The 25,750-nt window shown below is 34.6% G+C and overlaps 5 protein-coding genes across 9 annotated transcripts; 1 reads left to right on the top strand and 4 right to left on the bottom strand.

Annotated features, from left to right (window-relative positions):
- Window positions 1-2,929: 2,929 nt before the first annotated feature.
- Window positions 2,930-7,966, top strand: LOC110607034 (2,3-bisphosphoglycerate-dependent phosphoglycerate mutase 1). Of its 2 annotated transcripts, none has more exons than XM_043953480.1 (9): window positions 2,930-3,226; window positions 3,613-3,887; window positions 4,044-4,267; window positions 4,341-4,459; window positions 4,544-4,700; window positions 4,819-4,920; window positions 5,021-5,140; window positions 7,200-7,259; window positions 7,375-7,966. In XM_043953480.1, exons 2-8 carry the CDS (start codon window positions 3,614-3,616, stop codon window positions 7,242-7,244), a joined length of 1,041 nt encoding a protein of 346 aa, XP_043809415.1. In that variant the 5' UTR covers window positions 2,930-3,226; window position 3,613; the 3' UTR covers window positions 7,245-7,259; window positions 7,375-7,966. The 2 variants fall into 2 exon arrangements, with proteins under 2 accessions (XP_043809415.1, XP_043809416.1); XM_043953481.1 differs by lacking the exon at window positions 2,930-3,226 and adding an exon at window positions 3,248-3,339.
- Window positions 7,967-8,118: 152 nt separating this feature from the next.
- Window positions 8,119-13,023, bottom strand: LOC110606824 (phosphatidylinositol transfer protein 3). 3 transcript variants are annotated; one of them, XM_021745814.2, is made up of 7 exons: window positions 12,831-13,023; window positions 11,385-11,470; window positions 11,058-11,234; window positions 10,466-10,564; window positions 9,526-9,768; window positions 8,468-8,929; window positions 8,119-8,314 (listed from the first exon to the last, which is right to left on the bottom strand). In XM_021745814.2, exons 2-6 carry the CDS (start codon window positions 11,457-11,459, stop codon window positions 8,477-8,479), a joined length of 1,047 nt encoding a protein of 348 aa, XP_021601506.1. In that variant the 5' UTR covers window positions 11,460-11,470; window positions 12,831-13,023; the 3' UTR covers window positions 8,119-8,314; window positions 8,468-8,476. The 3 variants fall into 3 exon arrangements, with proteins under 3 accessions (XP_021601506.1, XP_021601505.1, XP_043809414.1); XM_021745813.2 differs by having other exon boundaries at window positions 8,119-8,929; XM_043953479.1 differs by lacking the exon at window positions 10,466-10,564 and having other exon boundaries at window positions 8,119-8,929.
- A 1,957-nt stretch (window positions 13,024-14,980) lies between these two features.
- On the bottom strand, window positions 14,981-17,846 carry LOC110606325 (probable beta-D-xylosidase 7). The gene is made up of 5 exons (XM_021745079.2): window positions 17,342-17,846; window positions 16,974-17,273; window positions 16,714-16,883; window positions 16,501-16,598; window positions 14,981-16,421 (listed from the first exon to the last, which is right to left on the bottom strand). The coding sequence occupies exons 1-5, from the start codon at window positions 17,759-17,761 to the stop codon at window positions 15,088-15,090; spliced, it is 2,322 nt and encodes a 773-aa protein (XP_021600771.2). The 5' UTR covers window positions 17,762-17,846; the 3' UTR covers window positions 14,981-15,087.
- A 150-nt stretch (window positions 17,847-17,996) lies between these two features.
- Window positions 17,997-21,873, bottom strand: LOC110605991 (probable beta-D-xylosidase 7). 2 transcript variants are annotated; one of them, XR_006349465.1, is made up of 7 exons: window positions 21,414-21,873; window positions 20,998-21,297; window positions 20,225-20,394; window positions 20,048-20,145; window positions 19,083-19,847; window positions 18,298-18,972; window positions 17,997-18,131 (listed from the first exon to the last, which is right to left on the bottom strand). XR_006349465.1 is itself a non-coding variant. In XM_021744695.2 (6 exons), exons 1-6 carry the CDS (start codon window positions 21,843-21,845, stop codon window positions 18,386-18,388), a joined length of 2,352 nt encoding a protein of 783 aa, XP_021600387.2. In that variant the 5' UTR covers window positions 21,846-21,872; the 3' UTR covers window positions 18,228-18,385. The 2 variants fall into 2 exon arrangements, 1 of the variants encoding a protein (XP_021600387.2); XM_021744695.2 differs by lacking the exon at window positions 17,997-18,131 and having other exon boundaries at window positions 18,228-18,972; window positions 21,414-21,872.
- Window positions 21,874-22,268: 395 nt separating this feature from the next.
- On the bottom strand, window positions 22,269-25,283 carry LOC110606459 (probable beta-D-xylosidase 7). Its single transcript, XM_021745263.2, has 6 exons — window positions 24,806-25,283; window positions 24,420-24,725; window positions 24,087-24,256; window positions 23,913-24,010; window positions 23,067-23,831; window positions 22,269-22,980 (listed from the first exon to the last, which is right to left on the bottom strand). The coding sequence occupies exons 1-6, from the start codon at window positions 25,214-25,216 to the stop codon at window positions 22,409-22,411; spliced, it is 2,322 nt and encodes a 773-aa protein (XP_021600955.2). The 5' UTR covers window positions 25,217-25,283; the 3' UTR covers window positions 22,269-22,408.
- Between the last annotated feature and the right edge of the window lie 467 nt (window positions 25,284-25,750).

Genomic DNA, 25,750 nt, shown 5'->3' with positions numbered 1-25,750 from the left:
ACTTTCTGATTGCTCTTTTCTTTTTCTTGTGTTTACGTGGTTTTGCTTGTATACTCGGTGTTATATCAGTAAAAGTTTTTGAAATCTCGTCTTCATTCACTTGCTATATCAGCAAAAGTCCTTGGAATCTCATCTTCATTCACCTGCTTGGTCCAGAAAAAAGAGAATACTTCATTGACTGTGAAGATCTACATTGATTATATGTGTTTTAGATGGTTGTAGATCTATCTTGACTATGAAAATATTTACTCTTTAAGCTCCTATGGTGAGCATCTCTAAGTTTCTTAACCACTTCTACCAAATATAACTAGTAGATTTTTAAAACCCATTTAAATAGCTGATGAGCTCTATTTAGCGTCCCTTTCTATGGTTGACTCAAAATCCTTAGGTATAGTTTCTTTAGTTTCTAGCTTATGAGCTTGAGGCAAGAGTTAGACATCAGCTAGTCCTTAGTCATTTCTATGCTTCATTGGGCATTAATCTGTATGACGACCTTAATAGCCTCCTCCAGCAATGTTGTGTCACGTCCCTTGCAAGTGAGCTTGTTAGATCGCCCAACTCCAAAATCAACGTGTGGCACTTAGCCTTCTCCCAAGACTAAGTCAACCTCACACCACTTCAAAATAGCTCAACAAAATAGTTGAACTCACATCATAGAGTATAGCACAATGGAAGCAACACAATCATAAGGATAACAGAAAGAACTCAGCACACAAGAGTTAAGAAAGAGGGAGCTTTCATTCATTCAACAAAAGAGTACAAGGACCAAACTATAATTTCCTACAAGGGCTACATGGACATAATTTTGAGAGAGGGACTCTCGACTACACACTCCTGTCGAGTCTCTAGAGACACACACACTCTCTCTAAGTGTTTTAACTTCTAACCAGATTAAGTCTTCGAAGTGTGAGCAAATTGAGAGAGGATAGTGGGGTATTTATAGCCATCTACACCTCCTTTACATATGGCTGTAATTAATCCAAAAAATAAACTAAAAAATAAAAAATTTCTCGGCCACATAGGTGTTGGGACAAGTGGCCCAATCAGCTGCTTTCATTTGCTCATCACCCCAAAATATCTTGCTTGCCGCCTTCGAGAATGACTCTTCAAGAATTCTTCAGAAAATGGCCCATCTAGATCCTTCGCGAAGTAACAGCAGACTACACGGACTAGCCCCGTGTTGTGGAGTGATCTCCATGCTCAACGCGCCTCACCCCGTACTCCTACCTGTTTTTGCCTAGCAAGGTCTGGGCTTCCAAGCTACACTCGCCCTGCAGCCTTCCATGTCCAAGCTACACCTGCCCTGGCGAGTCTTCAGACTTCTGGGCTACTCTCGCCCTCCAATCTTCCAACATCCGGGCTTCTCTTGCCTGGCGAGTCTTCAAGTTTCCGAGCTCTTCTAGCCATGTGAGCCATCCAGGCTTCCGAGCTCTCCAGTCTTGCAAGCCTTCCAGGCTAATCCAGTCCTGGCAAGTCTTCGAGCTTCTGAGCTTTCATTACTATCTTGCAAGCTTCTAAGCATCCGGGCATTTTAAACTTCTAAACAACTCTGCTGTCTTGACGAACATCCGGATTCCACCAACCCTTGCGAGCACCTCGGGCACTCTTAACCCCTCCGAGCTTCTAGGCACTCTTTAGCCCCTTCGAACTCTTGACACTCCCAGGCCTCTTCAAGCTTATGGGCGTTCTCTTGCCTCAGCCTCACATCCAATATGATGCTCGTCCTCTCGGCAGCTCGTCCCTCCAACCACTAATCTCGCCAATAGCTTTCGCCTACTCCTCAACTCGTCCCGCCTAAGTTTGACAGGTCATTCTGCCTACGGCTCTTATACAAGTCTCCTGCTCAACCAGCTAGCTCGTCTGCCAACTTCAAAAAGCCTCACCTCACCTACAATTGGATTGGACTTCTTGATTCCCGCCCAATCTCAGCAACTCTAACCATGGCATCCCTCCGACCTGCAGGAGTTCAAAATCAGGGATGTGACAGTTGTCTCAAGTGGCTATAGACCAATGACTACATGGTGGGCTTTAGATTGTTCAATAGTTGGCTTCTTATTGGGCTTTTGTATTTTTCTTTCTTTAAAGTCTTGATATGACTTACTTCTAGGACTAGAATCTTTATATTCAAAACAAACTTCCATCTTAAATGGAAAAGAAGACTCTAAGATCTCAACCTAAAATTAGCTAAGTGCCATTGGACAAGTACATGTTAATATGTGGTAGACGTCAAACTCCACATAAGGAGGCGATGAGATGGAGTTAGGTACGGTTAAGGGGTTTGAAGGGCTGCTTTTGTTTGGTATTCTTTTTAATTTCTGTGACGCTGGTTTGATCTTTCAAGTTTCATCAAAAGTTGATGAATCCTCCTAGAATAATTTTTTTTTCTTTTTTATTTAAAAATAAGAAAATAAATATGTACAAACAACACTCATTAAAGAAATTTTTTTTCTCGATATTTTGATTCTTAAAGTATAATTAATAGTGTTATATATTATTATAAGTAAGGTCGTGAAGAGCTGGACTCGTATAAATATAAATTTAACAATAATTATATTAAAATTTATATTTTTATTATATAGTTTTAATTAATTTTCCATAAATGGTTAATTAATATCATTTTGATATGAGATCAAATTTGTATTTAATGGTTCAAATGAAGATTTTATTTAAATTGAGATAATTGATATTAAAAAATTATTCTTCTAATAGTTTTCAATAAACTATAAATAATTAATTATATAATACACAATGAATAATTTGAATAAATAAATAAATACTATTCTTTGAAAAAAAACAATATTTGTAAATGTTTTTTAGTGTATTTGGAAACTGAATTAATGAGATGATACATTAAAAAAATATTACTACTTCACGTTCCTAGATCAACTAAAGATCTCTCAATTTATCAGCTCAAAAAAGTAAATCTTTTCCACGCTAAGATCGCATGAAAACTCAAAAAATTTCACAGTAAATTGGACATCGCAGCATCTAGAAGACAAGTCCGCAATCGAAATTTTCTACATTCATGATTCCACCCATACCCATCTAACTAACTTGCTTTCCCTCTCTGTTTTTTGTCCTTTTGAATTGGAATTGAAAATGGACATTTAACTTACTATCTCTTTCTCATCATCCTCTCCGTCACCTTCTCTTGTAATCAATTCTCCCATTTTCTTTTCACTTTCCTTTCGTTTCCTCGTTTTCATCGCTTTGCGCCTATTTACAGGTGAGATTCTCCTACCCATTTTCTTTGCTTCATCTAAAGTCTGCTTCTTTCTGGCATTTCTTTGTTTTTTTGCTATTTTTAATTTCTGGGTTGCTGTTTTCTTTTCGTTTCAGGTCTGGTTCCTTAATTTATATTCGCCACGCTTTCTTAACTGGCCTTCGTTTGTTTTATGTTTGAGATATTAATGGAACTTAGTCTTTTGATTCGCCAGTTTTGACTACTTTCTGTTTGAAAGAATAGCAACCATATTCAAATACCGATCTATATTTGCTGTTGGTGTTGATTTTGTTTGCAACAAAAGCTTTTAGCTAGGAACATGATTAGCTAGAAACCCATTTGTATATTTTGTTTCCTTAATCATTATTATTTTTTAATTGAATTTTCAGAATGGCCAATGCGGTGTTTCACCAGGCAATTTGGATTCTTCCATCCCATCATCTCCAGAATTCTGGAATCCATCAAGAGTTTGGAAATGTTTCAGTGAAATCGATTTCAAAAGGTTTTAAGTTTGATCTCGGATTGTCAATGTCAAGAAATGGAGGTTATAGCTCTAGTAAGGGGAATTCTTTTGCTGTTGAAGCCTCAACTTCTCAAAATTCAGTGGTTGATCCAATTTCAGCCCCCTCAAATACCAGCAGCAATGAATTTCAAAAGAAATCAAGTAAGCAATTTTCATTCTGCTCAGCATTTCACATCCAGTTATTGAAAGTACATATTTATATCCATTATCAAACCAATTCTGGAAAAGCCTTTTTTATATGGTTGCTGAAGACTGAACATATATTCCTTTATGTCACTGTGTCCTAATCTAATTCAGGCGAGGCGGCTCTGATACTCATCAGGCATGGTGAGTCGTTATGGAATGAAAAGAACCTGTTCACAGGTTGTGTTGATGTGCCATTAACAAAGAAGGGTGTGGAAGAGGCAATCGAAGCTGGTAAGCGAATCAGCAACATACCTGTGGACATAATATATACATCATCCTTGATTAGAGCAAAGATGACTGCCATGCTTGCCATGACACAGCACCGTCGTAGAAAGGTAATGTTAAAAAACAGAAGATTCAAACATTCATTATATGATCAGTTGCTAACCATGAATGAACTGTTGATAGGTGCCGATCATCATGCACAATGAGAGTGAACAGGCAAGGGCATGGAGTCAAATATTTAGCGAGGACACAATGAGGCAATGCATTCCAGTTATAACAGCTTGGCAATTAAATGAAAGAATGTAATCTTACAGTTTTCACTCTTAGCTTTTTACCTGTAATCCTTACTTTTTTTTGCACAATGTATAAATTGGGATGTGCTATAGGTATGGGGAATTACAAGGTCTGAATAAGCAGGAAACAGCAGATAGATTTGGCAAGGAAAAAGTTCACGAGTGGAGGCGAAGTTATGACATACCTCCACCAAATGGGGAGAGTTTGGAAATGTGTGCTGAAAGAGCTGTTGCTTATTTTAAAGATCAGGTATGCTTGATTTTTGCTTTTTATTACCTAGTTCTCCTTTGGTTTATTTGCCTATAATTTGCTGTTCAAGAGATTATATATCATTCATTTGTCTGAATGTCTGAATATTGCAATTCAGATTGAAACCCAGCTTCGTTCTGGGAAGCACGTAATGATTGCTGCCCATGGGAATTCGTTGAGGTCCATAATTATGTATCTAGACAAATTAACTTCTCAGGAGGTATCGGCTATAATGATATTTGCAACATTGTCTGTGCTTGTTCTTCTATTCTTGCTTTTTTAGAGTATGAAACAGTTTAATTTTGTTTTTCTTTGGACAGGTTATAAGTTTAGAACTATCAACTGGAATACCTATGCTTTACATATTCAAAGAGGGGAGGTTCAGTAGAAGGGGAAGCCCTGCAGGACCAACTGAAGCTGGAGTCTATGCATATACTAGGGCTTTTTACTTATTCAAGTTGAAAAAAAAAAAAAATTCTCAAACCTTGGTTCAGAAAATTTTTTTTCCAAAATCAGGGTGAAAATGAACTCTACCGCGCTTTAAAAGCGCGGTAGACCTTACCGCACTCATAGAGTGCGGTAGAAGAAAATAAAAAAAAAAAAAAAAAATTTTCGTACATTACCGCACTTTTAAAGTGCGGTAATGTATTACCGCACATTTCAAGTGCGGTATTCCGCACTTTTACTTTTTATTTTTATTTAATTAATATTATATTATATTTTATTTATTTAATTATTTATTAAATTTATATAAATATAATTATAAAAATTATATTAATATTAATTATTTATAATATAATATTATATTTATTTTATTAGTTATATAATTTAATTAATTATATATTAAATTTATATAAATATAATTATAAAAATTATATTAATATTATTATAAATATTAATTATTTTAATTTATTTATAATATAACATTATATTTTTTATTTTATTTTATTTTATTTTATTTTATTATAAAAATCTAAAAATTTATTTTTTTTGAAATGAGAAATCTAAAAATTTATATAATTAATGGCACCTATAATAAATATTTATAAATAAATTATAATAAAAATAATAAAATAGACTAATAAATATGAAAAATATAATATTTTATTATAAATAAATAAATTTATTTATAATAAAAAATTTATTTTTATATTTGTCATTCCTTAAAATTTAAAATTTAATTTTAAATATATACATATATTTTTTTGAAAAAAATAAGTTTCTTTTAATTTTGAAATTTACCCATCAGATCTAATCGGATCGAATAGTATCTAAAATTCTTTATTTTCGATTATCTAATAAATAACTTAACACCAAGGATTTTGGATACTATTCAATCCGATTAGCTCCGATGGGTAGATTTCAAAATTAAAAAAAACTTATTTTCTTCAAAAAAAAATATGTATATATTCAAAATTAAATTTTAAATTTTAAGGAATGACAAATATGAAAATAAATCTTTTTATTATAAATAAATTAATTTATTTATAATAAAATATTATATCTTTCATATTTATTATTCTATTTTATTATTTTTATTATAATTAATTTATAAATATTTAATTTTTGAAACACTAATAGATTTTAAATTTTTTTTAACTTTAAAATAATAAAAAGTCTGAAATTTTTTTATAGGTACCATTAATTATATAATTTTTTAGATTTTTATAATAAAAAATAATAAAATAAAATAAAATAAAAAAATATAATGTTATATTATAAATAAATTAAAATAATTAATATTTATAATAATATTAATATAATTTTTATAATTATATTTATATAAATTTAATATATAATTAATTAAATTATATAACTAATAAAATAAATATAATATTATATTATAAATAATTAATATTAATATAATTTTTATAATTATATTTATATAAATTTAATAAATAATTAAATTAATAAAATATAATATAATATTAATTAAATAAAAATAAAAATTAAAAGTGCGGAATACCGCACTTGAAATGTGCGGTAATACTTTAAAAGTGCGGTAATGTACGAAAATGTTTTTTTTTTTTTATTTTCTTCTACCGCACTTTATTTTCTTCTACCGCACTCTATGAGTGCGGTAAGGTCTACCGCGCTTTTAAAGCGCGGTAGAGTCCATTTTCACCCTGGTTTCGGAAAAAAAAATTTCTGAACCAAGGTTTGAGAATTTTTTTTTTTTTTCAACTTGAATAAGTAAAAAGCCCCATATACTAAGGTATGCAATTTCTAATCTCTCTTTTCTAGAATTGCAGATTCCTTCATATAAGCATGATTTATTTTTATAGAAGATTGGTAACTTTGGGCCTTATTTTGTTTGATATTTTTTTGCGCTTTCATGTTTACAAAACGTGGTTGTGACATATGGTTTGTACATTCATGAGAAAATAAGGAGAAGCACAAATGTTGTTGATATGGATTTTTCTTTTCCATTTGCACCCCTGATTTTATCTCCTGGAAGTGTGAAAAAACAACACTGACAACAATGCAATGTTGCTGCAGAGATTAGCTCAATACAGGCAGAAGTTAGATGAGATGTTGCATTAACATATCCAAAAATTGGTAAGCTTAATTGCCTGTTACAGATAACAAATTTAAATCCTTTCAGAGTTACCAGTATTCAGATTTTGCTTCCAAACCTCAGTGATTTAAAATTTTCAAATATTTCCTTCTTCAGCGGCCACTTGGCATTGTAGTTGGTGTCATCAACGTAAGCAAGAAAATGAGGCAATTGCTACAGCACTTGTCACTCGAGTATGCTTGTTTTCGGTCCTTGCCCTGTGTTCTGTACTTCTATTCAGGGAATATATATGTGCCTGGGAGTTCCTTGGATGTTCAAATCGTATATTAGATGGACTAGAATAAAAAAGGAGCATCTCTGGTATAAGATGTAGACCATTTTAATCATTACAAATTTAGTAGTGATGAAGAGTAGCTTCTCATTTTTATTCACGTTAAAACATTTTGCAATGCACTTCAGCTAACGTATTCAAGAAGCTGGTTTTCCTCAAACATCTCTCATTGAGGCGTTAGGGGATGTTAGCATCCATGGAGAAAACATTCTCCCCATTGTACCATAGCAATGACAATGGCAAGATTTAAATCACAGATGAAAGACTGAAGACCTCGAGAGAGAAGGTGAACATGCTTGTTTCAGAGTTCAGAGTACATGAATATATCCCCAACTACAAGCAGGCGATAAATCTAGTTTTCATACAATTGTTTGTGCAGTATAAATAAAATCTCTTCAAATGTCCTTTTTCTCTTCATCATCACAAGTCACAAGAAATGACCAGTACTTTATTCTATTAGGAGAGTTCACCTTTTGATTAAAGGGTTTGTTCGAGCTACGTTTTGCATTCCAATAACATCTATCTTTCTTTACTCGTACAATAAGTTTCATTTGTTCAAATGGAACATATTGAAAGAAAAAAGGAGCAGATTTCAATAAAACAAGGGAAATGAAGTTTCATTACAACAACTATGTAAACAAAGTAGCAGATACTCTTGTACCACCCGATCTCAGGAAAAACCTACCGGTTCTATAGGTTATGGCACTCTCTTTTCTGCATCATCTTTATTTAAGCATAGGATTTATCTGGTCTCAAACAAGTTAACTGCAAAAGTAGCCAAAATGCATACACATGAATCATTACATCTAATGTCTCTTCTAAATGTCATTTCATAAACTCGACGGAAAGATCATTTGTTAAGTCTCTCACCAAGATGACTAGTCAGCTCAGCTAACATCAACACTATTATCATCATACCTTAACTAGTCAGGCACGTGCTTGGTCTTCCTGGGTTTTCACGTTAACATGTACATTTTCTGACCCATTTCTGCCACCATCAACAGCTGGTGTATTGACATCATTGGAGGCAATTTCTGTACTTATCCCGTGAAGCTGAGAACTGTCTGTTTCATCAGTTTCAGAAGCATCAGAATGTGATTCCATGCTGACATCCAAGGAAGCAGTAGAAGTCAGGGCTGGTTGTGGCATTGCTGAGGGTTCACTCCCTACTGTCCAAAGTAAAGGCATCCTTTTGTCATCCTCCTTCATCCTCTCAGCATATTTACTGATATCAAAACCGGAATTATCTTTGCCCCCAAATGCAGACTCGAGTTGGTCCATATCAAATAGTTCTTCCATTATTTTCATGGTGTTAACTTCATCAGAGTAAACAAACTTGACTTTATTGTAAGTCTTGGGCTCTAGAAACACTTTTGCTGCCTGAAATAACAGATATCCTGGCATTACAAACTGAGACTAGGCTAGCATAGAAGCTGTAAGACAAAAGGCAGACGGCAAATAACCTAACGCCAGGACCTATTATCGGCAATATAGAAATTTCACTAAACAGAACATACTGGAGTATGTTCTCCTAAACAATTTTCTGAACACAGGAAATAGATACTCCGGTGTGATTCACCTATACAATTCACATACATTAAATCTGAAGAATCTTGCAACAATAGTTCCCAGGTTCAAAAGGATATGGAAAACTGGGAATGAAAAACACGAAATAAAGGTTTTCCATGTTGAAAGCCTCCAAATATATAGGCAAAAAAAATATGATTATAAAATATTAAGAATCTGGTTTGAAACGCTCTAGCCTAATGTCTACTGAATCTTGGAGCCAAAACCTCTAGCATGGCTCCATCATACAGCCAAAATTCCATGGCTCAAATATCCAAAATATCTTACCTAGAACAGTAATCAAGCATTTTATATTTTCAAAATAGTGCACTAAATTCAAATTTCTATCTCTGATAGAAATGTAAAGCATAATTAAAAAGAATGATTCAAACAAAGCCATCAGTGGTTACCATCCAAAATGGTTCAAAGAACTTTGGTGGATTATATAGGATTGCCAGACCCAGCCGCTCTGGATAATGGTCTTGTAAAACATGTGCTGTTTCCTTTGTCACCTTCAGTGAAATATGTGACAGATTGAATCCATGGAAATCAATCAGCCACACCATCTGCTCCTGATCTGGAGATAAATTCAAAATGGCATTCTCCATGCAATACACCAAGTACCTAATCTGTCCTTTTGTGGATTTTGTGTTCTGTACCAAAATGAATTTATGAGTTATGAATTGAAAGCTGAGCAAAATTAGAGACTAGAATTGGTTCCACCAAAGGGAACAATTTTATTGAATAATAAAACGTGTCCTACTTGAGAGAGTTGGTGGTCACTGACAAAAAGTTATCTTGCTTTAAGTAATGTAGAAAATTATACCCCATTTTTGAAAAAAAGGAACCAAATGTTGTAGATGCATGCAAATTACTCAAAAACCATAATGATCTTGTAGTTGTGTCCATGTAAAAAATTTATGGCTCTGTAATAAATTAAAATTCAAAGAAACAAATACATGATGACAGAAAGTGACCTTATTTTGGCTATGTTTGTGCAATAATTATACTTGAAAACATGAGGTCAATGTCTCTAGAATTTGGTCGTGATAGAAGCTGTTGAATGGTTAGGGTATTAAGAAAACCAAGAGGAGATTGTTGGAGGATCTGTCAGCTAGCTGAGAAAAGTGAAGACAGTGGAAAAGAAACAGTACTTAACATGAGTTAAAAGAGTAACAGCTACTACACTCCATGCAATCTAAGTCAAAATCGTGTACTAGACATTTAAAAGTCCCTTCCTTTTACAGCATGGATAAAGAGGACTATTGCTACAAGCCAAACATTCTTGAACACTTCAAGTAGTAAGGAACTTAAAAATGCAAAATTAAAAGCAGGAATGTCAGATGAAACCTGACAACTGGGTCGCATAACAAGAACTGTTCTCCCATGCTTGTCAACAGAATTTAATCTGTAGATTTTTCCTGTCTCTGCTTCACGAGCAATTTCTTCCTAAATCACAAACAATAAATAGTACATGAAAACTGAATTTCTTATCAAGGCCAAGAACTCAGACAGGCCAACAGTTTTCAGTCAACCTACTGAGTACTGACTAACAGTAGAGCATATTATTAAATGAATTGGGGCAAGCTTTTCCAAGGTGGTAGCAATTTCCATCCTCACTTTCAAGTACATCAAAATTTGAAGCACTTCAATAATGTGGTAAACCCCCCCCCCCCCACCCCATAGTAGTTTTTTTTCAGATTATAATTCTTCAACCAACTACATGCAAACAAATGCTTAGCGTCCTTCAGCTCAATGAAGGCCATGATCTAAGTGTAAACAAAAACGATACATAAAACCAAATCTAAAAGAAGATTGTGAAGCCTCATTTTGTTGCTATAGTAATCTTCAAATAAGTAAGAACTTGATCTAAACAGACCATAGAAGCTAAAACATCTCTTAAAGACTACTGACAATGAGATTGCAGAAAAAGGTAACATACCCAGCGAATTTCTTCTGGTTTATATTCTGCTCTCCATTTTAAGGTCTCTTTAAGCATTTTTGTTGTCTTTTTCACGCTCCAGTTTCGTGCCCTTAGATGTCTTGAGATTGAAGCATCAGAACAATAAATGGACAACTTCTCAGGCAATGGTCCCACTAACCTTCTCACCTCATTAATCTGCAAGCAGCCAAACACCATAGTTCCATGAGCTCAAAAGCTTTTATTTACTCACAATCAGTACCATTTGCATTCCTTAATTTATCTACAAGTTATAACAAAGCCACAAGTAATTGTGACAAACCAGACAAGTATATTAGTTAGTAATACCTTTGCCTGCTGCGCTTCAGGTGTCAAAGAATTCTCAAAGCCATTTGAAGGAGATTTCTTTAGACCCCCACTCATTTTAATTTTCCCTGAAAGTCAATGGTTGAAGACATCAGAAACATGGTGTAAAATATGTTTCCATCTCAGTATCCTCCAAAACACGTCTCCCTTTCTTTTTTAGAAAAAAATTAATAAATAGAAAATTTAGACACATCTAGCAAAAAATGAACCACTGTTCTACACAATGGATAGAATAAGGACAAGTTTCTTTCTTTTCCAGCCAGGCTAAAGAACTTATTAATCTTGGCTCCTATTGAACAAACGAAATACTGCAGATAAATCGGTTGGCAGATATGATGACTAACTACACACATGACTTTTGCTCAAGGGGGAAAAGAAAGAAACTTAAGCCATATGCTTATTTTTGCTGGAAAAACATTAACTACATATTTGAAACAAATAACTAGACAAAATTTTTGTAGCTCATTTGCAGTTCCATACTCAACAATAACCTATAAAATTTAATCTGCAACCTTATAATCACTTTAAATTTCATATTCATTAAACTTAATACCATTCATTGTTTGAATAAAGTAACAATGTAGTCTCTCTTTCTCTCCATGCAGGTCAGGTAATTAGTATAAGTGGAATATCAGAATTAATTTTTCATTTGTTCAAGCACAATCTTCAGCTGAACTCACTTTCCTTTAGGTGTTATACCTGAAGATGAAAATTCAATTCCCAATACATAACCACGGAATTCTTGCATATAAAATGAATTATTTGTTTAATTTGCTTTCTGACAGGGTGCCAAGCAGTTGATTTAGTTGCTATGAAGTAATTGGAAAATAAGAATACAATTCGAATACAAAGTATTCTCAATGCTGTAATAGCACAACGGCAGTAATTAAACTGAAAGGTCAAATCTGATATTTAGCCAAAAATATTGGGGGAAATCTCCAAAATTTCACTTTCTTCACTCATTTCCATGACAATGGATCTGGAAGAACAAAGTTGTTATTTTACATGAGTTGCCTGATCGATTATCGACTATAAAAATACAGCTCCACAATGATATGACTAAAGTAAAAAATAATGGATTGAGATTAACACAAGCATTTTCTTTTCTATCATTTTTCGTCAGATGCTTAAGGTTCATTTCTGCTAGAATAAAACCCACTTTGAGAATTATAATATTTTCAGCAATCAATATAAAACGTCTTGAACAAGTATCCAAATAAAATGTTGATCTAATCTAAACCACCAATGTCCCATGAATCATAAACGCAGCCAAATCAATAATCTAGGCCAGTGAAATTTGTTAAACTTGATAAAACTGCGGACTTAAAATATATAACAAATGATAAAAGCAAGAATAAAATAGAACCCGAAATACGCGACTCATGAATAACAGGATCAACGGAAAAGACTGCTAAGTGATGAACTTGCCTGACTGATTCAGCAATTGGTGGCTGAAATGGGGAGAAAGTGGCGATTCTTTAGGGGGTGGGTGGGTTCCCTCAACTAGAAAAAACCATAGAGAGCAGGTCAAACGAAAAAAGGGCAAAATGGGTCCTGACGATTTTGATCAAACAACATGAGTTGTGGATCCACACACATGCGCATATTAGTTTAACAAACCGGGAAAATGAGTTGGTAATGCTGGGCTTTTTAGGCAAAAAAAAAAATTTAATAATTTTGTGGTAAATTACATATCGGCCCCCAATATTTGATTATAATTATAAATCAGTCATTTTTATCCGACCACAGATTTTCCGATTGGACTCAGTTTACCTAAAATGACAAAAATACCCTCTTCTTCCCATTGCTGACGATTTGTCTTGTCTTCTTACTATAAACGAATTTTCTTTTGATTGTAAATGGTAACATACAGGGCTGTATTATACTAATTCTGTTAGAAATCTCATATTGTAATTTTTCTAACAATGTGATGATTTCGAGTTTATAATATATTATTAAATGTCGGATATTTTCTTTTTAAATAAAAATTAAAAATTGAAATAGTGAAATTAAAATCTCAAATTTATTGAGATTTACTCCTATCAAATTAAATATATAAGTGTTTTAAACGTCGGATATTTATAAAAAAATCTATATAATTGGATCCTAATAATATAAATAATATCCTCCATGGGCATATTCGGAATCACACACGTGGATAGGATAGCTATATATCTAGAAAATATGGAAACCTGCTTGGCTATGCGCTGTGCTTTATGGCTTTCCATTTAGGAAAAAAATTAATTTCTTTAATTATTTTTGTAGGCCCTTGTCTTTTTTTTTTAATATATAAATTGAGTTAATAATTTTTTATATTTTAAAGTCAAACATTTAGTTTTTTAATTAAATTTATTTTAAAAGGAAATATATCTATATATTAATCAATTTATTTTATTATTTATCATAGTAATTAAGTGCTCTGTTTAGCAACAATTTTTGAAATAATATTTAATATTTTAATTTGGTTAAAATTTAAATTTTAAAATTATATTATAAAAGTTTATTTCGTATGATTTTTTTATTAATTATAACACATTAAAGTAATTAATATTATTAAATAATATAAATAATTAAAATTATTACAACTTGTAATTCTTTTTTATGATTTGTTATTTTAATAATACTTTTACATATTATGTAATTATGTGTTACTATAGTTAATAATTATCACATTTATTTTTCTCGAAATAAATTTTTGTATAGGATATATTTATTTTTTACATTTTTGTTTTTCCAAAATTTTTTTTCAGAAAAAATATTTTAGACATTTTTGAGTGTTTAACTACATAGAAAGATTGTCGATATAAAATATTCTTAAATATAAATAAAAAATAAAGGGAATTTTTAAGTAAAATAAATTCATTTGTTTAAAGAAGAGGTTCATTTTTTAAAATTTATTTTTTTTTAAATATTATTAGACTTTATTTTTATACTTACTCTATTTTTTCAGTCTTTTTCTAAGTTAAAGGTTATTTTTTATTTTTTGAAATATTAATTTACTAATTATTCTAAAAATTAATTCTAAAAATAATTTAAAATTCATTACTTTTAATTATATTTACTAATTTTTTAAAATAAATGAAAATAGAAATAAGTTTATTGTCATTGGAGAGAAGACTAATATTTTTTTATTCAACAAATTATTTATGCCCCGGGTCTTGAATTTATAAAAATAATATTGCTATTAATATTTGTATTATCCTATAAATGAATTTATTTATTCATTTATAATTTTATAAATATATTTAAATATATGTTATTATAATAAACACATTTAGAATTGAAAAATTAAATAATTTTTTTCTTAATTTATAACAAAATTTAATGAATAAATACTATGTTAATTAAACAAAAAAAATTATACAATATGACAATTTACAAGCAAATATTTAATATTTTAACATATTAATTGAATTAATAAATTAGAAATAAAAAAAATAAATCCTTTAATTTTTCATTAACTCTGTTCATTAACTAAGTTTGATTTTTTGATAATTCAGTTCAGTTTAAAATTACATGGTTAAATATTTAAAAATTTAAAAAATATAGAAATTAACTTATTAATAATATCAATGTTAGAGACTAAATATTTAGTCCTCTTAAATAATTGTCTAACACTTTCCATCTTATTGATTCAAATGTATTCATTGACCAAGACATCCAAGATTTCATAATTATCTTAGTATCAAACTATCACATAGATTGGTGACTCTTTGTCTCCAACAAGCAAGTACTGAAGCCCTTCATACATCACCATCAACCCATCTTCATCAGCTCTGCTAAGGTGCTCACAAGGGTTCAGCTTATATTCAATTTCAGCAGTTTCCCCTGATTTAAGTTTGATGCTTTGAAATCCAACTAATTTTTTCATTGGCGTCCCATATTCACCCTTTGCTGGCCTCATAAAGAGCAATACTGGATGCTTGCCTGTCATTACCCCTTGGTTTTTAACTCTTACAACAACAGACAATGTGCTCTTTTCACAGAGATCTGCCCCCAAGTTTGAGACTGGCTTGTGATTTGATTTTTCATCCTTAGTTGATGATCTTAAGTTGATCTTGTCTGGTGTAACAGAGACAATCTCATAAGAATAGTTTGAGTAACTCAGACCATAACCAAATTCAAATACTTTTTTGCCTTGATAAAATCTGTAAGTTCGGCCAGGATAGCCAGAAGATGAATTAGCTCGCATCCTCATGTCTGTCATTGGCACCTGAGTGAACTGTTGTGGATACCAAGTCATTGGTAATCTCCCACCTGGGTTATGGTCACCAAAAATGATTTCTGCAAGTGCAGTTCCTCCGTATTGACCTGGATAACCAGCCCACAAAATGCTTCCAATTTTCTCATTAGTTTTGGCAAAAGATACATCTACTGGACCTCCACAAAGAAGCAACAGAACAACAGGTTTTTTTGCAGCTTTTGTGACGCTAGTTATCAGCTCCTGCTGCTTCCCTGGAAGTAACAAGTCAATTCGATCACGTTCTTCCCTTTCTTGTTCTTGATCAAGCCCCATAACTAACACCACTTGATCTGCTGCTTCTGCTACTTTTACTGCTTCGTCAAGTTCAGCTGAGGAACAAGCAACTGTATTGCAACCTTTGTGATACTTGGTGTTCTTAATGTAATTCTGCAATCCTTGCAATGGTGTAATGGCTTGGCATGGGGGACCTGCATAATTTCCAAGAAGTATTGTTGCATTGTCTGCATTAGGGCCAATAACTGCAAGGGATTTGATGTTTGATTTTGAAAGAGGCAGCTGATCTGAGTTCTTCAGCAAAACAATGCCATCTCGAGCTGCTTCAAGAGCTATGGCTTGATGCTTTTGTGAACAAACTTGGTCTGCGCCAATATTGCCATAAGGAAGTTTAACTGGATCACCGTTGAATAATCCAAGCCTCATCCTCATGGTGAAGAGGTTGTGAAGGGCTCTGTCAACATCAAATTCTTTTACTTTCTTCTTTTCTACTGCTGATTTGGTATAGTATTTCAGATAATAGCCACAGTCCATGTCCATCCCTGCCAATTTTCAGTCTCGAAAATGTTAGAAGACAGACAACATTAGTGGTGTTTTAAGATCATGTCCATGCCACCGTACCTGCTTTAAGCACATCTGCAGCTGCATCTTCTGGTGTTTTAGCATACATCTGATTTTCATGCATGACAGCTACAGCGTCGCAGTCAGAGGTGATGTACCTGATTAATTTCATTGAAAAAGAAGCATGCAATTATTATCACTTTGTTAATCAAAAGAAAAATCTTCAGGATTGTCATCAGAGCCTAATATTAATGGGTTTATTTTGTAAGTTACCCTTGGAAGCCCCACTCTCCTCTGGCTGTCTTTGACAAGAGATTGTAATCTGCACAGTTTGGGATTCCATTAACTTGATTATAAGCACACATGATCCCACTGGCTTTTCCTTCTTGCACGCAACTTTGAAATGGAGGTTGAAACGTATCGGCCATGTCTTGTTTTGTGACCTATAATGCAAACAAATATTGCCAAAACAATTCAAAATCTTTTTTATATTTTATAGTGTAATGAATATAAAATAGAATTCTAACACGCACTTTAGCATTGAATATAAACCTATGCATGTCTTTCCAGTGATCCAGGTCATAAGCTGTAAAATGCTTGCAGCAAGCTGAAGCTTGAAGATGCTCCCCAAGGGCTCCGCCTTCATAAGAGTCTCCTTGAAGCCCTCTCACAAATGACACTGCATACTTCCCTGAAACCAAGGGATCTTCTCCAGCTGTTTCTTGCCCTCTTCCCCATCTTGGGTCCCTAAATATATTGATATTTGGTGACCAAAATGTCAATCCTGTAGCTTGGCCAGCATTATATATAGCTCTTGCTTCTTTTCCAGCCACCTTCATGTAAACAAATGATTAACAATCATAGTAAATAACATCCCAAGGCTTAAACCACCGATGCTTACTTGACCAATGCGATACCATAGCAGGGGATCAAATGTAGCAGCAGTGAGAATGACTTGTGGAAAGTTAGTGGCAGCCGTAATGGTTCCATTGAAATGGATACCTTGCCTAGTTGCAACATGAGGCAAGAAGGCAACCCCATGTAATGCTTCCGACCACCACTCATAGGCAGGGATTCCGAGCCGAGGTATAGCAGGTGCTGTGTCTACAAGTTGCAAGACCTTCTCATCCAATGTGAGTCTAGAGACAAGATCTTTGACCCTTTCGCTTATAGGCAATGATCTTTTGCAAAAGGGGAATGATTTTGTTAATTCATTAGAGGGATCACAGGCAAATGGAGGGCGAGCAGACTGAACAGAGATAAGGAGAAGGGAAGTAAAGTGGAGAAAGGCTATGAGACAGAGGCTTGGGAGCTTCTTCATATTATGATATTAAAATTTTAAGATAGCAGAGCTCCTTTATAGTGGACAACTACGGTTGCTTAACATGGCTAAAGATTTTTTTTTTCTTATCAGATTGCTTTTTTCAAAATAGAATAAACGGAAATGGAATTGAAAAGTAAAGGGACATTTTCTTTTACCTTTACAACTACTAAGGAAAAAAAAATCTGTGAGCTGTGAAGCTAAGCATATCCAGGAAATGACAAAAATTTCACTTGTTTTATTTATAATTCCGAGAAGAGTTTTGGTGTTTTGCTTTGGATAGGATAAGAGTGGAGCCAGCTTTATGGTCCATGCAGGTTTTGCGCAGCGCAGTGGATGCTTTATTAGCCAATCCTACTCGGTTCTCTGCCTGATATATGTAACTGTGTTATGGCCTCCAGATCATAATGTGAAAAATAATAAAATATGAAATATAATTAAATTAAATATAATAAAGAAAAAAAGGTGAACAAGATTATTTGGAATTTAATTTAGAACAGCTTCATGAAAAATTTGACATTATTTGGCTCAGGTACCTGAAATTGGATTCCACTGATGGATCCAAACTTTATGGTGGAACAGGATTCTAGTCTCCCATTATGTTTGGAAAATCTTTTATTAGCATCAAATAGTTATATTAATTGGATATTCTCTGCCTCCCACAAGCAAGAATTGAGACCCTTCATCAATCACCATTAAGCCTTCTTCATTGGCTCTGCTAAGGTGCTCACAAGGGCTTAGCTTATATTCAATTTCACCACTCTCCCCTGCATTAAGTTTCACACTTTGGAATCCAATCAACTTTTTCATTGGCCTACCTTCTCCAAGCTTTGGTTGCTTCAGAAATAGCAATACTGGATGCTTGCCTGACATCATTCCCTGGTTTTTAACTCTCACGATAACTGAAAACTTGCTCTTTTCACAGAGTTCTGTGCCTAACTCTGAAATTGCTCTGTAACTTATGGGGTTTGAGTTTCGAACCATTTTATCAACAAATGATGTCAAGTGGATATTGTTTTGTGTAGGAGAGACAAGCTCATAAGTATAGTTTGAATAACTTAGACCGTGACCAAATTCAAAAACCTTTTTGCCTTTGTAGAATCTGTAAGTGCGGCCAGGGTAGCCTGAAGATGGTTGAGGCCGCATCCTCATGTCTGTCATTGGCACCTTGGTGAACTCTTGTGGATACCAAGTCATTGGTAATCTCCCTCCTGAATAAACAGCAGCATTATGTAAATTGACAGTATTCAAGAGAGAAAATATGCTTTTCTAGCAAAGAAATGGATGGAATCATACTGTGGTTAGCAATGTAGAAGTTCACCTGGATTGTGATCACCAAAGATGATTTCTGCAAGTGCAATTCCTCCAGCTTCACCTGGATAACCAGCCCACAAAATGCTTCCAATGTTCTTATCATATTTGGCGAAAGATATGTCTACTGGTCCTCCACAAAGAAGCACCAAAACAACAGGTTTCTTTGCAGCTCGTGCAACACTGGTTATCAACTTCTGCTGATTCCCAGGGAGTATCAAGTCCACTCGATCGTGTTCTTCTGTTTCTTGAGTTTGATCAAGTCCCATAACCAATACCACTTGGTCTGCTTCTTTTGCCAATTTTACTGCTTCGTAAATTGCAGCTGAGGAACATGCAACTGTGCTGCAACCTGGGTGATATCTAGTGTTCTTAATATAACTCTTCAATCCTTGCAATGGTGTTACGGCTTTGCACGGGGGACCTGCATAATTTCCTAGAAGAATAGTTGAATTATGAGCATTAGGGCCAATAACTGCAAGGGACGTGGTTTTTGATTTTGAAAGAGGGAGAAGTTGATCAGAGTTCTTTAGCAAGACAATGCCATCTCGAGCTGCTTCAAGGGCCAGAGCCTGATGCTTTTGAGAACAAACTTGATCTGAACCAATTTTACCATAAGGCAGTTTAGCTGGATTGCCATTGAATAGTCCCAGCCTCATCCTAATGGAGAAGAGATTTTGAAGTGCTCTATCTATATCAGATTCTGTCAGTTTCTTCTTTTCTACTGCTGATTTCGTGTATTTCTTCAAATAATCACCACAGTTGACATCCATCCCTACAATTTTTCGACTCTTAAGGATTAGAAGAGATGTGAAACTTTCTAAAATGTATATACTGGATTTTGAAACAAGTTCTTTTAGCATAGATGTTCCGCATGCTTATTGGAGATAGACAATGTCCTCCTGTCACCTACTCATATGAATTGTAGCTCGACTTTGAAATATGTTTAATAATGTAAAGGCCATCACTACATACCAGCTTTAAGCACATCTGCAACTGCATCTTCTGGCGATTTAGCATATCCCTGATCATCGAAGATGATGGAAACCGCATCACAGTCAGATGTGATGTACCTGATTATGTTTCAATAAAAAAGAATGTGAAAATTCCATTAATTGTCATCAATCCATTAATGGTTTTTTTGTACATTACCCATTGAAGTTCCACTGTCCTCTAGCAGTCTTAGATAAAAGATTGTAATCTGCACAATTTGGGACTCCATTGACTTGATTATAAGCACACATTATCCCACTAGCTTTCCCTTCTTGTATGCAACTTCGAAATGGAGGCTGATATGTGTCAGCTAAGTCTTGCAACGTGACCTAACCAAAAAAAAAAAAAAAATGCTTGCTATGTAAGTGACATGGTAGAGAAGTTCTAAATCAGAAATCTTAAGAGCAAAGAATTAGAAACGGCTACATCACAGTAGAATCATTTTGTATATTTAGGCAACCATTGAAATTCTTTTTCTATTTATGCTCATATTTTTTCCCTTCTCCTAATCCTTATCTGTCCCTTTCATATTTTTGGTGTAAAGGGAGGCTCCATGTTCCCATCATTTCAGCAATATGATTTTCCTGCATATTGAAGCAACACTTTTCTTCGTCTTAAAGGAAATTTTCCCAAAAGAAAATAATAAAATAACAATGACCCTTTTTCTGCCTTAATTTGAGGGATATAAAATACCAAGGCATGCAATATTTTTTTTTATTTTTATAATTTGGACAAGAAATAGTCAATGATCCACCAAGAAAGATCAGCACACAAATCTGCATTTTCTTTGATTAAACAACTATTTAAGCTCATCAAGTGCTTGGACCAATGAGGAATCTTGCAGTTCCATACAAATTATTAATTTATATTAAGAAAAAGAAATTGAAAAACAAGATATTAATCAAGATAATTGTCTATCACTTATCACTTACTTGAGCGTTAAAAATGAATCTATTTGTGCCATTCCATTTATCCAAATCATAAGCAGTAAAATGCTTGCAGCAAGCTGATGCCTGAAGTTGCTCCCCAAGAACCCCTCCTTGAAAAGAGTCCCCTTGAACGCCTCTCACAAACGACACTGCATACTTCCCTGTAACCAATGGATCTTCTCCAGGTGTCTCTTGCCCTCTCCCCCATCTTGGATCCCTGAATATATTGATGTTTGGTGCCCAAAAAGTCATGCCAATAGCTTGTCCAGCATTGTATATTGCTCTGGCTTCTATTCCAGTCACCTTCATATCCAAAAATGATTCAAAATAACCCAGAAAATTAGTAATATGCACGCGTTTAATTAGTAAGGGATAAGATCCATGACTCTAGCTCGTTAGGATAACAACTTATTGCTTACTTGACCAATGCTATACCAAAGATAGGCATCAAATGAGGCAGCAGTGAGAATGACTTGAGGGAAGCTAGTGGCGGACTTGATGGTGCCATTGAAATGGATGCCTTGCCTTTGGCTGACCTCAGGAAGGAACGCAACACCATGTAAAGCTTCAGACCACCACTCGTAGGCGGGGATGCCGAACCTGGGAATGGCAGGCGCAGTGTCCACAAGTTGGGAGATCTTCTCATCCAATGTGAGCCTAGATACAAGGTCTTGGACTCTTTGGCTTATGGGGAGTGAGGTTTGGCAAAAGGGGTAGGATTTGGTTGATGGATTGGACGAATCACATGAGAATGGTGGCTGAGATGAATCAGCTAAGATGAAGAGCAGGGTTACGAGACAGAGACTCTGGATCTTTATTCTCATTGTGAGTTGCTGGTGAGAGCCATTCATCTTCGGAGGAATCCTTTTATAATACAAGACAAACACATTGCTTATTGTCCAATCATGTTATAATGGATTTATAACTAATTTTTAAATTATTATTATTATTTTTATATTACCCCTAAAATTTAATAAAATTAGTGAGCAACTGTGATCCATGAGGCCCTATTTCGGAATTTAGATATTTGATATTTTATTTTATTTAATTATTATATAAAATTTTGTAAGTTCTGAATAAGCTAATTTGGCAGTTAGCTCCTTTATGAGGTACCGGATTCTGCATTCTCCTCCAGCTAGAAACCATGAACTTGATCTGCCGGATTTGTAAGGCTTAGCTTTGACTGGGCGAGCTTGTCTTCTTCTTTTTTATTTATTTTCAAATAAACTTAGCGTATACCCAACTCAGTAATGTAAATCTAGAAATAAGGTTCATTAGCGGAAAAAGATTAGATTCATGTTGTTGTATTCAATATGCAGCAGCATTGCATATTTCCATACAAACTTATTTCAGAATAGCGATTCAGTAATGGCAGCTAAATCTACGCTTCAACAACGCAAAGATTCATGTGGTATCAAGCAACAATGACAGTTAATGGGTACTCTTCCGATCCAACAATAAAGTAATACAGCCCCTCGTCTATCACCATTGAACCATCTTCATTAGCTCTGGTGAGATGCTCACAAGGATTAAGCTCATATTTTATTTCAGCTTTCGCCTTAGCGTTCAACTTCACACTCTGGAAACCAACCAACTGTTTCAGTGGCTTCCCATTTCCAAGCTTTGCCTGTTTTGCAAAAACCAACACTGGGTGCCTACCTGCCATCATCCCTGTGTTCTCAACTCCGATGGTAACCCAGAACTTGCTATTTTCACATAGTTCTGTACCTAAATCTGAAACTAATATGTAGCTGTTGAGATTTGATTTTCTTTTGTAAAAGGTGATATTGGTTCTGGAAACAGAAATGAAGTTGTAAGAATAGTTTGTGTAGCTGAGACCATAACCAAATTCGAAAACCTTCTTGCCTCCATAGAATCTGTAGGTGCGCCCTGGATAACCTGAAGATGGTTCACTACGCATTCTCATGTCTACCATTTGCACCTTGGTAAAATCTTGTGGATACCATGTCACTGGTAATCTTCCTCCTGTGCAGATACAATTAACAGTCAGAATCAAAATTTCAACATAATTAAATAGCGCATTCTTCTGTTAAATTTGATGATGAAGTGACCTGGATTATAGTCACCGAATATGATTTCTGCAAGTGCAGTCCCTCCAGCTTCTCCTGGATAACCTGCCCACAGAATGCTGCCAATTTTGTTATCATTTTTGGCAAAAGTTATGTCTATTGGACCTCCAGAAAGAATAACCAAAACAACAGGCTTCTTTGCAGCTTTTGCAACTTTTCTGATGAGCTCCTGCTGTTTCCCTGGAAGCACCAAATTCAAGCGGTCGAGACCTTCCCTCTCCTGAGTTTGATCCAATCCTATTATTAGTACCACATGGTCTACCACTCTTGCAATTCTTACTGCTTTGTCTATAGAAGCTGAAGTACATCCAGCTGTGTCGCAACCGCGGTGATGCCTAACTTTTTTAACATACTTCTGCAATGCTTGCAGAGGTGTAACAATGTTGCAAGGTAGACCTTTATAGCTTCCGAGGATAGTTTGTGGTTCATCAGCATTGTGGCCTACAACAGCAAGAGATCTGGTTTTTGATTTCTTAAGTGGGAGGAATTTAACAGAGTTCTTTAGAAGGACAATGCCCTCTCTAGCAGCCTCAAGTGCTAGATCCTGGTGCTCTTTTGAGCAGACTTTGTCTGAACCGATATTTCCATAGGGCAGTTTTAAAGGATTGCCATTGAAGAGGCCTAACCTCATCCTGACAGAGAAGAGGTTTCCAAGGGCCCTGTCTATTTCTGATTCTCCCAATTTTTTCTGCTTTATAGCTGATTTGGTATGGTTAGACACATAGCCCCCGCAGTCCACATCCATTCCTACACGAAGAAAATAAACATAATATAGTTTACTAATCAAGATATAATCATAGGATTAGAGCAGAGGAAGTTCTGCCGTACCAGCTTTCAGGACATCTGCGACGGCATCCTCCGGCGATTTTGCGTATCCTTGGTTGTCATGCAACTGGGCAACCGCATAACAGTCTGATACAATGTACCTGCAAATAATACTCATTGTGAAACCATCGAATTCTTGCTACATATGTGATGCTCATTTTACCGTATAATTATTACCCCTGGAAACCCCATTTTCCTCTGGCCGTCTTAGACAAGAGATTATAATCTGCACAATTTGGGACTCCATTGACACGATTATAAGCGCACATTATCCCACTGGCTTTCCCTTCCACTATGCAACTATGAAATGGAGGCTGGAAGGTATCCGCCAAATCCTGCAACGTCACCTGAATCCAAAACATGCAAAGTACCATATGTATTGCCATGATCACAAATTTATTAATCAATCTATCTGTTCCTGTTGCTAATTTTGATCAAAATGGAATGTTCCAACATCATTTAAAAAAAAAAAAACAAACAAATCAATTAGAGACAGAAACATCTTCTTACACGAGCATCAAACACTAAAGTGCTCACGCCCTTCCAATTATCGAGGTCATAAGCTGTGAAATGCTTACAGCAAGCTGAAGCTTGAAGATGATCACCAACCCCAAGTTTCCCTCCTTCAAAAGAATCACCTTGAACTCCTCTTACAAATAACATCGCATACTTCCCTGCAACCAATGGGTCTTCTCCTGGTGTCTCTTGGCCTCTACCCCATCTTGGGTCTCTGAATATGTTAATATTTGGGGACCAAAATGTGAGTCCAGTTGCTTGTCCAGCATTATACAATGCTCTAGCTTCTTCTCCAATCACCTTCACGCATATTATATTAACCATAACGATATTTTTCTTATAATAGTCGGTGAATCTTGAGTTTGAATATAGAAACTTACTTGACCAATGCGAAACCAGATCTGAGGATTGAAAGAAGCAGTTGTGAGAAGGACCTGAGGGAAGCTGGTGGCAGACCGAATGGTCCCGTTGAAGTTGATGCCGTAGGTTGCATTGCCCACGTAAACTATACCGTGTAATGCTTCGCCCCACCAATGGTAGCTAGGGATGCCGAGTCGAGGAATTGGAGGGGCTGCGTAAGCTAGTTGGGCTATTTTTTCATCAAACGTAAGCCTAGAAATAAGGTCTTGGACCCTCTGGCTTATGGATAACGTGGTTTTGCAAAAAGGATAGAGTTTCGTTGATGGGTTTGAGAAGTCGCATGCAAATGGAGGTGAAACTGATTCAACCGAGTGAACCTGCGAAGTAATGTTAGTGACAACTATAACTATGAGGATTACAAGTTTCATCATCTCGTCTTTTTGATCAACAACGAAGATTTTATAAGGAAACGTAAGGAAACTTATTCCTCATGTATGTGATAATCCTCCATGAATATTCATCCACGGTTCAACCCTGACTTTACTTATATTAATAGTTAGATGCTAAATTTATTGAAGTGTAACTGTACAACCTAAATTTTATATGAACAATGGGTGCATGAAATTTTTTTTTTAAAAAAAAATCACATCTTGACATTATTTTACTTGTAGAAAATAAAAACTCAGATGGGGCATAGAAAAGTGGGATTTCATTGAATATATAACCATTTTTTTGGAAATAAAAAACCATATTATTATATTATCTCATAATTCATAAATTATTACATAGTCAATGATTTTCTATTTTAATTGGATATGTGATATTTCCTTTTTTTTATCCATTCTGATGCAAAATTTTAGATTAGTTCCTGTTATTTCTGTACTTAACTTCAATTAATTATTATATTATAAGCCTATGTATGTTATTTTATTAAGAAGGTACATAATTAGAAGCCTAGTTGATAA

The sequence above is a fragment of the Manihot esculenta genome, chromosome 18, assembly GCF_001659605.2.
Source record: "Manihot esculenta cultivar AM560-2 chromosome 18, M.esculenta_v8, whole genome shotgun sequence".
NCBI lineage: Eukaryota > Viridiplantae > Streptophyta > Magnoliopsida > Malpighiales > Euphorbiaceae > Manihot > Manihot esculenta.
The sequence above is the reverse complement of the archived record's forward strand: the minus strand, read 5'-3'. Positions and strand labels throughout refer to the sequence as shown.